Here is an 18300-nt window from a genome sequence, read left to right on the forward strand (position 1 = left end):
TATGGTTTATGCAGGTTTGTCCGTATGTCAGTAACACCTAGGGTGAGTCCAGCCTGTTGCAAAGGCCGTAGCAAAGATGAACACTGACGTCTTCATTTCTTTTTTGCAATGAGAGCAATGCATCAATAATAAAACGGCAGTTCCTTCTATTGACAGGTATAGAGCACTTGCATGTTTTGGAGGGCAATCGGGTGGATATGATATATTTTAACCTTCTCAATTACATCTTTTTAAATTATCTGTTGGCAACTTTGGGCCTAATTTTAAGAAGCAATGAGCAAAGACTTATGAACAGCTTTATGTCATATAACCATTAACAATGAAGGTAAATGTGACCTTTGACTTTTCATTATCATTAGTATTGTAATTGTATCTGTAACAGTTTTTTTGTGAAGCTCTTATACACAAGTGAAGTGCTTCAAAGCTCTTCAAGGTGGGAAGGGAACAAGGGAAAAACAGTAGTCATTCTTAGGCCTTGCAGTTTCCGAATGATATAACAAGATTATCTAACAGAAATGTACCAGTATACTAGGCCAGCAGCATTTCTACTAGTGCAGTGAATGACAGGAGGGAAGGAGTGAAGGGAGGGGGAGAGGGGAAGAGAAAACAATCAATAGGCTGCCGTGCTAGGCCTAACAAAATGCCAGATTGTACAAGTGCATGACAAGGAGTGTGGAGAGAAGGATGAGGAAAAGGGGGAAGGGCATACAGTACAATATACTACCGTGCTAGGCCGTGATAGGTCATCATCAATAATGCTCCTATACACAAGTGTTTCAGGCGCAACCAAGCTAGGGACGGAAGACAAAGGGAGGACATGACAAACAATATTGCGAGGCCTACTGCATTCAAGGTTGTGCGCGTGCGCAGACAGGACGTGCAAGGATGGGAATGGGGAGCAAGTGCGCGACCAGTCCTTCAGGGGCCTGGGTTAAGTGCAGAAGAGTTGGCATCTCACATGGTACGTATTCCGATTGCAGAAGTGTGAGGCAGATTGCAGAGGCCCGGAGATAAGTGTAGGACTGGCGGGGGAGCCTGGGACCTTTGTGGCTCTGGAGGTGCCAGGCGACCAGTCAGCGAGACAGAGCAGAGTTACGGAGGAAAGTAGGAGAGTGGAGAAAGAGTGTTAGCAGGGGAGAGGGAGGGAGAAAGAGGAACAGAGAGGAATGTCTTCAGGAGTTTCTGGAACTTGAGGAGGTCCGGCTCAAGACGGAAAGAGGCAGGGAGGGTGTTCCAGAGGGAGGCACCTGCAGAGGATAAAGTTCTACCCCCAAACCTCTGGAGAAACGGCTCACCCACAGAGAGTTGGAAGAGGCCGAGTGGAGGGCTCTAGAAGGGGAGTATATAGGGAGAGAGTGTTGTAGGTAGTGCAGGACCCGGCCCCAGTTGGCCTTGTGGACTATGCAGAGGGACTTAAACTTGATCCTTGCCGCCACCGGGAGACAGTGGAGAGGTTTCAACGCCAGAGAGATGCAGCCCCTGGGCTTGAGGCCAAGGATAAGTCTTGTGGTTCTTTTCTGGATAAGTTGAAGAGGTCAGATAGTAGAAGTAGGAAGATTGAGAAAGATACTGTTGCAGTAGTCCAGTCTAGAGAGAACCAGGGCTCTGGGGATGGTGAGCCTCTGGGGGGAAAGTGAGAAAAGGTAGAATACCTCTGAGGAGGTGCAGCTGGTAGTGGGACTTTTTAGAGATGTCCGAGATGTGAGATAAGACAGAGAGAGTGGAGTCAAAGATGACTCCCAGATATTTTGCCTCACTGGTGGGTGAAGGCTCCGGACCCAGGGAGGCCGGCCACAGTGCAAGTGGGAAAGTGGGAGCAGGGGTCCCAATGAGGATGATCTCTGTCTTGCTGGCATTAAGGCAGAGATCATTAGCAGCACACCAGAACTGAATTGCGGACAGACAGTCAGGGATGAGCGAGGGGAGGAAGAGGGTAGCATGAAAGAGTGCCCATCCGAGTAACAGCGCCTATTGAGGTACCGACACCTAAGAAAACCTGGACAGTAAGGTACCCATTGAGAAAGCCATATCTACAGGCAAGACAAAATGATGTTTGCCAGAATGGAATACCCGAAGAAGCCAAGAAGATATTAAAGAAAGACAAATGGTGACGTCATAAGAAATAGGACGGATGCAGATATAGAAGATATAATGACCTGAGTGACATGTTGAGACAAAGGTGAAGCAGTTGATGTCAAGACACAGAAACTTATGCCATATGCACAATGAAGATATTCAGTTCGTTTAAACGTGTACCGATGCAAGAAACCGCAATAAGCAAAGAAAACGTTAAGCTTGCTTATGTTCCATAGCAAATAGATTGCAGCAAGTGCCAACTATACATATATGTACCTCAAAAAGCACTTTATAGATGACTGTAAATCCACTACGCACATAAGCAGAATTGAACAAAGGTTACTAAAGGTCTCAAGAGTAGAGTGTTGCAGCAAACAAATCGAGAATTAAGATGGAGAGAAACCCAGCTGAAGGTAATCATGCCAAGAAGCCAAGGTCGTAAAGGCTGGAATAGGCCTACAGTGGATACAATTAAAGAGAAAAAGAACAGAGTATCCTGTTCAGAAAGGTCAAGTTAAGCCACAAATAGTAGAAGACTGGCAGAATTAAATCAAATACACGAAATTACACAGAGAAGAGGTTGATTTCACGGTGTCCGAATCATGTGACAAGGCAGTCAGGAAGGGATGAGACTATCACACCTACGCATGGATCCCTGCCATACCCATACTCCTTAACTTTCTCAGACCAAGAAGCAGACGTGAGGCCAAACTACAAGGAAGTAATTGACACATGACCACTGAGGTGAGGATTGATTGTAACATAATTGGAGGGAATCTGGGGTGCAGACAAACTCACTGCACTTGGCTGGTTGTTCTGCATGCTGCTAGATGTAAGTGGAAAAGTTTGAGTGGGGTTGATGCCAACCCAATCATAGTGAACCATGTAATCTAGGGTCCTATAGTGAGTAGAAGGGCTTAGTTGGCCCACCTCACATTGATTATCCATTCCCCTCTCCCCGTTACCACATACAGTTATAGTACCTATGTTAAAGTTACCTTCTTATAACCAATCACGTTGCATGTTAGGTTTTTAAGATTGTGTGTCAGTGATGATGAGTTTTTGATATAAATACTGTGTTTTTTTCTGAAATGAAGTGGAGTTTAAGCGAGAAGGAAGATGGAGCGGTTGCTGATGTTCATTGAACTTCCCGGTTTTTGTACTTGTCATTAAACAGACTCCCCTTGCCAAACTATTGAGTTATCATAGTTATTTGGTGCAAGAGTACTAATCTGCATCCCCATCTATCATGAGGGTGCTTCTACTCATCTTAAAGGGGTGTTTGGAGACCCCCAGTTAAATGGGCCGGCTGAGGTCCATCCAGTTCACTTGGTAGCAGAGATTAGATGGTTAGATTAGATAAGACATCCATTTGCCGTCGACATAAGTAACTTCAGGTCCTCAGCAATATCACAAGTCCTTTGCCATCGGGATAAAAAAACGAGAAGCTCCCCGTAGATAGTGGTTAGTTTAATTTAAAACCCTTCAGGTTAGATTTGAAGGGACCTTTGCTTTCCCCCAAGAACCGCTTCCCACCCTTCCCACTTCTACGAGCAGCTGATCGAACAAGCGGCACGGAAAGGCGGTAACGAAGGCGGTGATCTCGAGTGTCCGGAGAGGAAAAACATGTGAACAGTGAATGAAAAAGACTGAATGCTTTGGCAAAGGTTGCATGCCTTAAAAATGTAAAGGGAAGGTAACGGAGGGAGGTGGGACAAAAATAACATATGAGTAAGAGCATAATGTATATATAAGGGGAAAATATTGACTCAAGGATGGCTGAGAAATATAGAGAGATACCGGGAGTGGCCGAGATAGAGTATACGCCCAAGCTCCTAGGTTTCAAAGAGCGCTAGAAGAAGCCTTCATTTAAAGTCTTGAATTGATAGGATGACGTAGACAACCAGATTGATTATAGACGAGCTGAAAGAAATGGGCTTAAATTCCATGTCGGAATACAAATTAGGGCAGGATGCATCTGAGGAAGCAGATGGCTTGACATTTGTGTGGCCAACCTGAGTCTGTCAGTCTGTTTTATGTGTTTGGTAAATCTATGACATCATAAGGTAAAAAGTTTCCACTCTCAAATACATTCTTTGCTTAGTGCAAAGCCTGACAGGTTTACTATCTTTTTTGGCCGTAAATGTTATTTTTGCTATGAAGGTAGTTTATGGATCCTGAACTTTAGGGATTTCACCTGAACACTTTTGATAATGTTCTCCCAGAATGAAATCTGAAGGTCGAACTGTAACCTCTGGAGGTAAGGATGCAGGACTGTGCATAAACAGAAACAGAGGAACTTGAATATTAAAGTTCTTCAGTCTTCACTGGCATAACCATGTCATGTCAGAACTGCGCAGACTCTACTGGCTCCCAGTGGCACATTGAGTTAAGTTCAAGGTGCTATGTCTAGTCCACCATGCCTTTAATGACCAAGGCTCTATTTGCAGCAAATGCTTTGCCACTATGTGCCGCTCAGCCGCCCCGCTTCTCCTTGGTCTTTTGTATTTTAGTGCCTAGACTCCGCCGAGCTATGTTAGGTGGGCAAGCCTTTTCTGTTGCAACTGCACAAATAGGGAACAAGCTTCCTTTCAATCTTCAAAATACTACAGCTCATCAGGCCTTTCGACGCCATCTCAAAACCTTTCTATTACAGTAATCCTGAATTTTCAATGTTTTTTTGTTATGGATCTCCATAGCACCATGATGCCCCTTGGTGTAAGCTGTACTATATAAGACTGTTTAACATAACATATATATTCAAAATCTAATAATGTCATCTGGATTTTGATGGGCTGGATACAAGCACTGAATGTTCACTGAAGAACCTTTAACATATCGTAAGCATAGCAAAGGATAGGGTTGCCCTACAATTACCTCTGGCATTCTTGCCCATGACTACTATCTTACTCGTCCCTTCCCTTCAAACTATTTGAGGAGACCATCAGGCATCTTATTCTTCCTGAATATTCTGTGTTGTGTAACACACTGATGTCCAGGATAAATAAACTCTCAAGCTTAAATTGGCGATAAAAATAAATACACATTTTATATGCAAACCTAACAGTTCATCACTAGAGCTATAGATAATAGAGAAATGGTCAGAAAATGCATTAGGTAATGTTAGTTCATAAGTATGAAAAAACAGATGCTGGGAAAATCTTTTGGCAAAAAGGTGGTCATAAAATAGGTTTAGACAGTGGCACAAACTTACCTGTACAATAGTGTGAATGGCATGTGTGACTGGGAAAACACCTTCGGCAACAGACAAACAGTCTGAATACCCTAAGAAGTATCCAAGTTTCAAAGCATCCAGAATTAAGGAAATTCCAGCAAATGATGCTATTCCACCTAAATATAAAAAATAACATATTTAGCATTATGATACCAATGAGCAACTATACAATGTCTCATCAAAACAAGGTACCCTCTAAAGGTGAACTCCAACAGGGTCCATAGTAAGACCGCACTATATTACAACATAATTGACAATCATAATTGTCTATACTAGCTAAATAAATCTCAATGCATGTTTCTACTGATATGAAATATAGGGTGATTTTGTACAAATAGAAACTGTCATGGTTGAATTCTGGTTAACATTCTGAACAAGCTTTTGATTTTTTTTTGATTGACGCAGTGAAAGAGTAAAAAGGGAAATGGTAATTCACTTGCTGCCCACTATGATTCTGGAATAATCGAACTGTATCATTCAAGTTGACCCACGGCCTCATGCACTTTAAAAGGCACTGACTACTGGATAATTAACCAGCCCGCGCTGACCTCTTTTCTCCTGGTACCCCCTCCTCCTCAACCTGCGGCACCCATCCCCTTTTTGTACAACATCCCACTGCCAATGTTCAAACACATTGGCAATTGGTTAACATTAGTTGCCTATGCCAATTTGCCTGACCTGCCCATTCTGTACTTTGCCTGGTAATAGCAGACAGTGAATGTCGATCTCTGAATAGGGAGTGTGTGTGTGTGTGTGTGTGTGTGTGTGTGATTACGTGGTGTCAAAAAAAGAAGGAAAATGTTGCCTTTATAGAGTGACAACCTTCAGGGACGGTCACTAGTCTAAGGATCCCGCTCCTGCCTTCAGTCTCGAGCCAGTGAGGTACTGTGGGCTGACCCAGACAGCCCACAGAAAAAGTGTCAGACAATGAATATGATGAGTGTAGAAAAGACACAGTATGTATGATTCTACCAATCCTAAATGGTCTAAAGGTGGGTGGTGGCACACATTTCTCCTGATTGGCTGTCAAGATTGCAACAGTGAAATTTATATTAATCGGTTTTGTGTTTTGTTATTGCTCCATGAAGGCACTTTTGGGCTGGCAAAATGATACCCATTTTGTCCCCCATTGATCGTAGGATTAGAACACACATAGCATTTCTCGCAAGGCATATAAGCAAAGGAGATAAAGAAACATGTCATAGCAATTCACACCTGAGGAAGAATATAGAGAATGTTCTCACCTCTAAAAAGTATTTGATTCCCAAATCTGTAAGCCGTAAAGTCCCTCAATTGAGAGCATGAACTCACACCTTGAATGACCAGATAGAAGGCCACAAGGTAAACATGACTTTTGCATTGGAAAAAATATGTTATTTTTTATTTTGTATTTATTGTCATTTGATTTAAATTTAAACCTTACACAAGCTATCACGCGTATTGCAAATCATCTTACAGACAACTAGACAACTACTACACAAATTCAGGATCCAATTACATCATTCAATTAAAATTTCACATATACATTTTCAATTATTATTTGTCTGAAGTAGTTTATAAAGACCAACTAAAATCAAGTGCAATACTACCACCTTCCATCATTCTGGACCAAAGCAATTCACTAGCTTTGTCAAATCGTTAAAATAAAGAAGGACATAAGTGCAATTGCCTAATTGGACCTGTTTTGCAACAGTAAAGAGTAACATGTTTGAGTGTTTTCAAAAGATCAGTACTCATACACAACCTACAGACCCCAGCTGCTTTATTAAGTCAAAATCTAGGATCAACATACTCAAAGGTCGGACGTTGGCTCAACTTAACCTATTATAAGTGTAGGGAACCACATAACATGGAAAAAGTAAATGTATTTCGACAGCTTATTCCTGGCAAATTTAGAGCACATAGTGAATAAAGTATATTTGCCTAGTTGATCAATTGTTGTACCCCAGTCAAATGTTTACAGCTTTTTCTTGATTTTGTTTGGATTTCTGACCAGTTTGTCTAGGTCAGACTATACTGTGTACAAAAATGCAGACACATTTTCACTCTTATTCATCTCTACCTCTCTACCTCTCTCTCTGCCACTAATACTACTGTTACACCCTTCATATCTGATCACTCAATTTTTTCCACAACCATTTCCTTTCCACCCTCTGACCTTTCCTCACCACTTGCTTCAGCTGCTACTAAAAGGAAATTTAAACCTTCTGCCTTTCCCTATGACCTACAGATCTCACTCTCCTCCTTCAAAACCCATACCTCTTCCAACACTTCCTTCTCCAGTTCAAATCCCTACTAGATGACTAATTCCCCTCTCAATTCCCACTGCTTACTTTCAATCCTAAGTCTCAGCATCCTCAAACATGGGTCACCCTATTTATATGCTCGGTCTGCACAGACAAACTTTGGCTGCTGTGCTAATGGAAGCACACCCACTCGCATGAGGACCTGCAACTCTACCTGTCTGCTTTTGTTCACGTTCTCAATTCCACTCTTGAGAGAGCAAAAAGGGAATTCTACCTAACCCTCATTGACTCTCCATCCAACCATCCATGTCGGCTACAGGGCATTCTAAACTCATTCCTCCTAAATCTATGACGATCAACTTCTCTCTCAGAGCTAATGACCTAGCTACATAGTTTGTTGCAAACATTTAAAAAATCAAAGACTCTCTCCTGACCTTCCTCACACTTCCTCCTACATTGTACTCTCTGCCTACTTTACCACCATCATTTGTCTCTATCTCCCAGTTTCATCACACTAACACTGATGAAGTGGTATCTCTATTGCTGAAGGCTAACCCCTGTTGTGCCCCATAAAACCCTCTTGGTCCTCAGCCAGTGAAGCCGAGTACCCCTATAGTGGCCTCTCACCTCACTGAACTCTTCAACCTGTCCTTCGACTCTGTTGGCTTTCCCTCTGTTTTCAAAACAGTCATGGTCATCCCTATCCTAAAAAAGCAAGGTGCTGGCCCAAACCTACCGGCTAACTTTTGCCCTGGGTCTCTCCTTCTGCAATACTCTAAAGTGCTTGAAAGGGTTGTGTTCAATGTTCTTACCAATTTCTGAGACATCCAAAACCTTCAAGACTCCCTAAAACCAACCTTCCGCCCCTGTCACGCCATGGAAACTGCTCTTCTGAATGTGTCCAACTTCATCACCTCTGATAAGCACTCAAACCTATCCTCTATCCTAATTCTCTTTGACCTGTCTGCTCCTTTGACACTGTCGATCACTCCGATCTCCTTTATACTAACTTGCTTCTTGGGATTCGCGATCAAACCTTTGCCTGGATTGAATGCTACATTGCACCTCACCACTTCTATGTCTCTTGGAGCAACATTACCTCTCAACACACTCCTATAAGGCTCTGTCTTGGTTCTGCTCCTCTTTACACTCTACACTTCTGTTCTTGGAGCACTAATCTACTCTTTTGGGTTCTTTTACCAACTCTTTGTGGATGAAACCCAGATCTTATTCTCTTTTCCTGAACTCTCCTCTTATCTCTCTATATCAAAATTTCCAACAGTCTTTCTGCCATTACATATTGGATGGCTTTGCACTCTCTGATTTTCAACTCTACCAAAACAGAGGTACTCTTCTTCCCTGCCAAAAGTTCTCTCTCATCTCTTCTTCTGCCTATGCAGTTCCCACCTGACACTCTCCCCTACTCTTTTTCAGATCGGAACTTTGGCATCATCTATGACCCTATGCACACCTTCTCTACTTTCGTCTCCAAAACTGGAACAGCCGCTCGCCTCAACCTCCTAAATATTAGGAAAATCTGACACCTCCTTCCTTTCAACACTGCCAAGCATCTCTTAACCACTTGTGTCTTCTCTGAACTGGACTACTGTGCCTGGAGGCAATTGCAGGCCTGGCGAGGGAGCCTGAGACCTGTGAGGTGCTGGAGGTGCACCAGGCGACCAATCAGCTAACTGAGCAGGGGGGATGAGAAAGGAAGGAGTGAAACTAGCAGAAAAAGGGGGGTTAGTGTTACGCTCACCTGGTATCCACAGGGATACCACTCAGCCCTGGTTGGTTGCTGGAACCTTCTCCCCGATTTCCGAATGGTTTCTTCGGAGGAAGTCTAGCCTGAAAACACAGGAGGGCTGGGTTCAAGACTGACCGACTCAGGTAAAGTATCCTCCCACCACCCCTTTGGCTTCAACCCTTAGGCCCTCTCCTCACCTTACTGTGGTATTAGGTGTGCTCTAGGTCCTGCTTTCTTAGCAGGGTGCATAGTCTTCAGTGGGCGTGGGTGACCGAGATACTTCACTTGCGCATGCCCATTCAAGTGTCTTTAAGGTAGGTCCTATTGCAGCAGTTTTTGTATAGCGCTGTTTGTTCTTACCTGCCTTTCTTTTGTAATTAATAATGTCCTTTCCTTCTCCCTAGGTGTGTGGGAGATTCGGCATGGCGTGCTGGTTGGTTTGAGCACCGCCGGCAAATGATGGCGCGAGATGTGCGCTGCAATGCGGTAAGTAATGCGCTATGCACTGCGCTGCTTTGTCTTGCCTCTGCTAACCTGTGTCTCCTCTCTTCCTTACAGGTCGTTCTGTCCTTCTCCAGCGGGTGTGGAACTCCGGAACAATGCTGGCCGGGTGGTGACAAGTCAGGTAAACGTTGTGTGATGTTCGTGGCTTAAGCAATGCCAGAGTATGCCTTAACTAATGTTGTCTTTCTCCTTTTCCTTTTCAGATCGCTTCGTTCCGATAGGTATGCGGAGCCCAGAAGAAGCTTTTTACTGGAGAGCAGATGAAAGGATGGAGATTGCAGGTAAAAATCTATTAATGATGTTCCTTTTGTCTCCTCTGCAGGCTCGTTGCTCTGAGGCTCGCAGGTATCACAGGACACGGTGAGCATTAAGTTGCAGTCTGCAAAGTAACGAGAAGCATGCTCTGTTGCTTGGGTGTGGTTTAAATAGCCTCCCAGCAAAGTAGTCCAGGTAAAGTAGTCCCAGGCCACCACACCCAAAACACTATACTGCATCGCTTAGTACATAGGAATCAAGCTATGCAAATGCCTCCATGTTAACTGCAGGCCCAATGAAAAGTAGTCTCCCTTCAAACATGTTCTCCACAATGAATATGATCCTGGTGCCAGAGGCGCTGGGACTGACTCCAAGAAAGTCTTTGGAGAGGATGCAAGGTCTCCAAGGCTTTAATGGAGCCCCAAACCCTGACCTTACCTGGCACGTGGACTTGCCAGTATGGGTCTGGGGTAAGGGTCGTGACAATTAGCAGGGGAGAAGAAAAGAGAAAGAGGAAGAGAAGAGGACATTTGTGAGGAGTTTCAGGAATGTGAGGAGGTCTAACTCAAGATGAAGAGAGGTAGGGAGGCTATTCCAGAGGGAGGAAACTTCAGAGTATAGGGATCTACCCTTAAAATGTCTGTTTGGAGAAATGGCTCACCCGCAGAGAGTTGGAGGAGGCCAAGTGAAGGGCTCTAGATGGAGAGTATGTGGGAAGCGAGCATTGTAGATAGTAAGGGCCCAGGCCCCAGAAAGCCTTGTGGACTATTCAGAGGGTCTTGAACTTGATCCTTGCAGTTACGGGGAGGCAGTGGAGAGATTTCAGTGCAGGAGAGATGCAGTCCGTGGGCTTGAGGCTAAGGACAATTCTCACGGTTCTGTTCTGGATAAGTTGAAGACGTCAGCGAGTCAAATGTCAAAGAGGAAAGCTGTTACTCATCTTCCTATTTGATTGCTTGTAATTACACTGAGTTTTTTGGCCCTTGGAACGTGGATCTGTTACTGAATGGGATTACACCAGAATAACTACAAATAACCATACATACTCAAGAAGATGGCAAGTTGCTGTTTTATTAGCAATTTGTCCAAAATAGGGAGTTCACAATGAACATCAACGGACGTACGTGGAAATCTAGCAGAGATTTCTTCAAAGACGGGCCTGCCCGTCGGCTCGATTTTGCGTGCAAGTTTATTTCCATCAGCCACTCTCCAGAGGAAACTCCACGATCTTTCAGCTAACTGCAGAGGAAGCCTGATCATTTGATACTCTGAAGCCAAACTAGTTTAGATCGAAACCATCTGGACTGCTATCACATGAGTTTATGGCCCTTGGAATGTGCATCTAATACTGGATGGGATTACACCAGAATAACTCTGAGTCCAAATAACCAGACAAACTCAAGAAGGTGGCAAGCTGCTGTTTTATTAGCAATGTATGTAAAACAGGGAGTTTGCAATGAACATCAACGCACGAACGCTCCTTCTCTGCGATTTCCACATAAAAAACAATGAGATACTCTCTTTGTGCATCATAATGATGTCACACTACGTGGCGATAATGAAAAACCTATCAAGGGTCAGGATTGGTTAAGGGACACATCTAGATATACAATCATATAGGAGCTAGGTTTGTTATTGGCTGTTCAATATCAGGTGGACAACTCATGACTACCTCTTCACACGTGTCATTTAAGAAAAATCAATTACACAGTGTTTTATTGGGTTCTCAAGGTATAAGGTCTTTTGTTATATGGACTAATAAAATTGGTTTGGCATGTTTGTTCCATGTCTGGAACAGTCGTTCAATTAGCAGCACATAAGCCAAGACCCAGGTGCAAGTAGATAGGACATGAGCTGCCCTACCACCCAATTAGCCTATCACCTCTCATCACCCATACCTTCTGCCATGAAATTCTCGACGTGCGTAACCTTGCAGAGTATTCTTGTCCTCAGAATGCAACAGGAGTGAGGGCTCTCGCTATCGTGTCTGGAACTCCAAGTTCAAGCCTTTTTTCCATCCTAGACTCATGTAACAAGAGGCCACGATTCTGTTCATTCTGCAAGCTTTTAAATGTTTTAAATTAATGAAGACTTGGCATTATTTGTGCTCTTTCTTGCACCTTAACGTGAGAAGATTCATCCTCTCCAAACACATGTTCCTCTTCAGCATGGATAGCTGACCTCGACTTTTTAGTTCTTGACTTCTGGACAGGCAGCCTCCCAAAAAAGCTCCAAAAACCTGCTATTCTACTGCGACACAGCCTTTCATTTTATCTCCATGGTTGTTTGGCTTAATTATTTCATGATACCAATGTCCAGTTTCTGTACACAGGCTGCTCCGCCTGCATTCTATTCACTGCTTGTAGCTAGCCTATTCAATGACTTGATCTATATTGCGTTTCAATGTATGTACATTTATTAAACTTCTGATGTTTGCAGCACATTCTAACGTGTAATCTTCTTCTTTTGCACTTTTAAGGTTCACTTGATTCTTTACCTTGTCATTTCTCCTTTAGGATCCATACATCGTCTTCATTCAGTATTTCAGGACTTTGTGCACTTTTTATTATGATGTCATCAGTTCATTTTCTTAGCTCTTTCTCATATTCCTTCAGGTAGTACCTCCTGCAGGCTGTCACAAACTCGAGAGTACATTCGATATGGTTGTCTTAATGAATACTGTCTTCCAAATACTTACTGCGGTATTGATACACTAGCTGGTGTTAGACAAGACACAATCTCATGTCTCCAATACAGGGGAGGTGGGGGGGCTAGAGGGGTAGGATATCCTGCAGATATGTTCGTCTTCTCCTCTAAAACACATGTTCTTGCAGTTTTGTATTTCTATTGCACACGTTAACTAATTTTATCATACTGGCAAAAGGAGGGCCTTATTCTGCCACATCAGGTTTCACCCAGCTGCTGTATCTAACTGAATCATTGATAGTGACTCACTGTCTAACAGGGTTGTCAAGCTCTAGGTATTGAGGGCCAAAAACCTGACAGGTTTTCAGGATATTCTTTATTAATATTTGTGAGAAATAATATACATAGATTTAGAATCATTGTATGCAAATGTATCTCATCACTATTAATGAGGGGTATCTGGAAAATCCAACATGATTCGGCCCTCGAGGATTGGAATTGGACAACCCTGAATGGATAGGTCCAGCCTCCATTTCATCTCTACTTACCAATTGATGATAGACTAGCCTTCCAGAATAGTGGTCTGGGCAACTTAGAATGTTCATGCCAAGTTTATTAAGCTTTGGCAGTTGGACACTGTCTCTTTTTACGGGAGCGTTCTGCTGGCATCTATTAAAACATCTACTCAATATAACACTACCAAATGCAGCAAACAGTCCCAATTTACGGAGGGGTATAATAGTTTTTTTTAGAATGCTGTAAATCATTACATTGGCGTTTCAGATATGCTTCTAATAAAAGGGCAGATACATGTATAAATATATTTAACATTATTCTAGGACAGTGTCTCAAATTTAGAAAATCAGACTGAGTAGCAGACGGCCTAGAGCAGGTTTTATGACATGTATTATGAGCAGGTTTTATGACATTTTGGTATGCCACAGCAAAGCAATCGATTATTTATAATCGCTGGTAGAAAAAAGCAATAGCCAAACTTACAAAAGAGGTGTCTCAATGTAATTCAAATGTCCATGTTGAAACAGAATCATCTATATTCCTCATGATTCAACGATCAAAACAGCAGAAGCATTTCAAGCAGAAAAAGCAATCTTCAGGGCCGTATTAGATGGAGAAACAGTGCATATGAATTAGGTGAACAGCAATACTAAAACAAGGATATGACCGATAATTCTTAGTCTACATACAAAGTATAGACAAAATACATATGTCAAATGTTTACATTTGTGAATGTGATGCAATCATCGAAGATGGATCATAGGGGAGTTACCATATGTGACTTATTGCCGCTCGCTGATATGGATTCTTAATCGGTTTATTTTAACAAGCAGAAGAATTTTGAAAGTTAATTCAAGGAACTATACATTCTAATTCAACAGCATTATAAAATGCATACTTGCTATACATAGATAAATGCTATCTAGTATTCTTCAAAGGACACACATAAACTCCACCAGAATTGGAAGAATTGGTGCTTATACACTGCATTTATAGCAACTTTTAGCAAGGGTGGATGGATAGCCATCCAATGGATCTTGTGGGATGAGACAAATTAAAATCAACATTCGGTATTCCTATGACAAGCTGTAGGACTCTCCAGCAGTCACAAATCAAGCCTGAAACCTCTCACAAGATTCAACATGCATTTCATGGATCGGAAACCTTTCGGAATTCCTAATTGCCCCACAAACATTCAGCAGGCTAATCAGAACAGCATTTATGTGTATAAATTTCAAATTTCATTCTGTTAGTCTCATTCTAATTTTTATTGGGGTTGTTTTGTGAAGTGCCTCAAGACTCCATCTTGAGAAACCTTTTGTGAATCCATTTGATTTCAATTAATTACTCTCTTTGTCTTCCTTTTCGTCCATCCACGCCAAAAAAAGAAAAAAACAATACATTGGGCCTCATTACGAGTTTGGAGGTAGCCATGCCATTCTTACTGGCATGGCTACCCCCATACCGGGTACCGGGTACCGGGTCCGGGTTCCAGGAATAGGGAATTACCAGGCCATTCCTACCTTGGAGGACCTGATAATTCGCTTTCCCAGGACCCGGATCCGGTACATCCCCATTCCCATTTCAGCCCCCATAGGGCTCAAGGAATGGAAGGATGCTAACAAAGGCCCGTTAATGATGGGCCCGCTGTTAGCATCCTGGTCTGCTAGCGGGTCCCGCTAAGGACGCGTGGTTTCACCAGACGATCTTAGCGAGACCCGCTGAAGACCTCATAATGAGGCGGCCCGTAATGAACAGTGCCGGTCCCATACAGGCACTGTTCATTACTGGTCCGCACTTGTTGTCATGAGGCCCAATGTGTTAACCCTTTGTAAAGCCCTTTGTTATTGTTTCTTTGAATCTCTTTCCCTAAACTTCCCTTCCATCCAACCCAAAAAAGAAGCCCTTTGTGAAACCTGTTATTTTTTTATACCAATAACTTACACCACCCTAAAATAGAAAAAGTGAAACCCACTTAGAAAGCTTATAGGAGAAACCCTTCATCATCAACATCTTTCCCTTAATAACCCTCCACAATTGTTACACTCTCTTTGGGATCATTGCATTTTCAGTGAGAAGGTGGGTCAGCAGCTGTGGGTGTAACTGAAAGAGGAAGACATGGAGGGTGTGCAGGAGGTTGAGCACAAGCAGACAGAAATGAAAAGGCTGCAGAAGAGGAACATTACATTGGAGGTGAGGGGCAACAGGAATTGAAAGAGGAGGAGGCAAACAATTAAGGGCAGCAGGATTGGCAACAGGCTGAGGGGTTTTAGGAGGTCGTACATAAGTAGGCAGAGACTGAGTTGCATTAACACAATGATGATGGGGAGCAAATGGTACATGATGTAGTGTAACAATGGGAGGCAAGTGCAAGCACGAGGCGGTGGGTGAGGGAGAAGAGGACATGGAGGATGAGGAAGGGGGGAAAGAAGAGGCGGTGTGGCACGTATAGGTGGAGAGAGAGTGGGAGGTGACAGAGATTATACTGGTTGCTCTTGTCCTGTGTCAAGGTAAGGACACATAAGAGTACTGCCCCAACTCCTTCAAGTGGGTGTGGCATTATTTCAACTTCCCTGAGGGCAAAGTAGGGGCAGATTAGCATGCAGTTCTGTACAAGAGTGAGCATTACTCACTGTGCCCCAGGGCACCAATGTATAATATGGAGATCTGCCAATCTGACCAGCAAAGTAACCTCCTCCAATGGCGCAGCAGAAACATCTTTCATCACTTCTGGAGATGCAGGTAATTCCCCACAATGACATAGATCCCAGCGGTGTGCCAAAAAGGCAGCTGAGACAATGGCTGAGGCATCCAAACTGTGTTGCCTTGGTTGGCTCCTGCACTGCTGTGGTGGAAGGTGGATTGTGCCATACAGGAGCAGGCAGTGTGATCGTCTGTCCTGTGACTTAAGAACAACAGTGCTTATTATACTCCACCAACAGCAGAAGTAAATCACTAGAGCTCACAATTTCACAAACACAAGCCCCACTAACACCTCAATTTAACCTTTTGGTTTATGACTTGCAGAAGGCATCTATTCTTCAACATTGGAACAATGTATTGGCTATGGCTAGGTGACTTGCCCTAGTCATCCTCAATGTAGTGCTGCTTCATTTTATGAATGCTAATTGTTCAACATGGAGCACTGCCAGGCTTTACCAGTTGCCAGATGCATTTTCCCCAGCAGCATAAAAAACTCAATCAGTTGGTACGTTGGCACGGACCCAGTTCAGCCATTCTATGTCAGCTCTCAGAAGAGGTGCTGGCCAGAATACCGCTTATTTGACCAGTGCTGAAGTGGACCGTCAGCCAAACTCATGAGATCTGTGAAGTCAATATTCATCCACCATCTGAGCTGCTGAAGTCCGCAGTATGTTGCTGTAGACCTGACCATTGAGGATGCTGTATTAATTGTATTAATTGGGTATTGTATATCACCAGGTTTCCATCTCCATCCCATCACTACAGTCATTGGGGTTCATGGAATCTGGGTCAGGTGGTATGGCAAGAAGAATATCCTTGATTATGAAGAGAACAATTATTCTGACACTCTGTTCGTGGTGTTTTGAGTCCAGAGGCTGTACATTTTCTTTCTTTACCCATTCCATTTGTGCAGCTTTGCACATCTGAATTATGGCTCTTTCTGCCGTGGGTCCTCAGAATTCTTGCGCTGATAAAAAATAGCCACATTAATCTTGGAACATGGGTCAAGAAATTATACCAGATAGTATTAAGTGATATCCTTCATTGAGTGGAACCGCTCACAATGCTGAGAACACATCCGTCACCTTGCCAGCCAAGTTAGAGAACCTTATCATGTTAGATAGGTTGAGTTCAAACAGCCGCCCAAGTGGTAGAATCTTACTGAGTATTTCACTGTGCCAGCCAAAATGCAGTGTGGCATCTTCAATAGGCCATACCGCAAATCAGACAGCAACTGCCATTATCCTGGTTCAAATAATGTCCATTCTAAAGTGTGACTATGACTGATCCCATAATCAGTAATGGTATTACATTCTTCACTTGGCTGGTGATAAAGGTGCAAACTACAATTCCAGTTGGTGGCAATTGTAGTCTTGCTGTGGAGTGCAGAACAGTGTAGATTACATGCAATTGGTGCAGCCATTTTCTTACAATGTAGGCCTGGGTGAAGTGTGAACTGATCTCTAGGGATAAGGGAATCATACTCTTCAACATCTGGCCATTGTCGATGAGCTGTGTCACTACAAGGCGAAGGACATGCACACATCAAAGAGCATGCATGTTCTTGTAAATTCGTGTGTCAGCAAGCATATTCGAGCCCAGCTGTAGAGCCCTGGTCTTAGCTACTGTGCCACCACCTCCTGCACCTTTTCCAGGTGTCAGCTCCCCAGTATTCTATGCCTTTAAATCCTCACATACACAAAAGAATCCTGGTTCTGGACTGCATGCTCTTTCTTTCCTACAGGTTTACTTAAGGATTCAGTCCCACTCAGCTGGTAGTGATATGCACCTATTGTGCAGTCACATCCATTTAGTCAATGCTCTGTCCAGGGTCCACATTAGGGGAGTGGAATTCCTGGCCCTCCTCAGACTGACCTAGTGCCTCCCTCCCTACATAAATGTGAAAAGTAAAGTCAATTAGGAACATCCCAGCAGTGATCATCTGTAACCATCAACGTCAGTATTTTAACAAAAGCATATACCAAGAGGTTGATAGACAGCATTACTGTCAGGCTAGGGGTTAGGCACTTAGTGATAGTTTCACTGTAGGGTGTCTAAATGGGGTTTGGCATGCAGACTAGTGCTGGGGGGAGGGTTACAGTTATATACTCATGTGTTCATACCAACAGGTGCATGGTGTTTTTACTTGTGGAACAGTGAGATGTGGTACCAAAGTTGTTCCCAGACTTCCCCCAGAAAACAGCTTTCTTGAACACAGTGCATGAGGAAATATATTGATCTATGCTGTGCTGGAAAAAATCTACACTTTAGAAATTCGTTTACGTCTGCTACTAGATGTGGCCTACTATACTTACTGTGAAGGTGGTGGTGGTGAGGGTGCATGTGGTCTGACAACCACATGATCCAATTGT

The 18300-nt window shown here is 43.3% G+C and overlaps 1 protein-coding gene across 1 annotated transcript in view; it reads right to left on the bottom strand.

The window, feature by feature from the left end:
* The window catches only part of LOC138516660 (proton channel OTOP1-like), a 682031-nt gene that overhangs the window by 500382 nt on the left and 163349 nt on the right, over positions 1 to 18300 (bottom strand). Inside the window, exon 3 of the mRNA XM_069631959.1 lies at positions 5291 to 5427. Coding sequence (XP_069488060.1) covers positions 5291 to 5427 — 137 coding nt within the window. The remainder of the gene's footprint in view (positions 1 to 5290; positions 5428 to 18300) is intronic.

This window comes from Ambystoma mexicanum, chromosome 6q (genome assembly GCF_040938575.1).
Source record: "Ambystoma mexicanum isolate Mex_15411 chromosome 6q, UKY_AmexF1_1, whole genome shotgun sequence".
Classification (NCBI taxonomy): Eukaryota; Metazoa; Chordata; class Amphibia; order Caudata; family Ambystomatidae; genus Ambystoma; species Ambystoma mexicanum.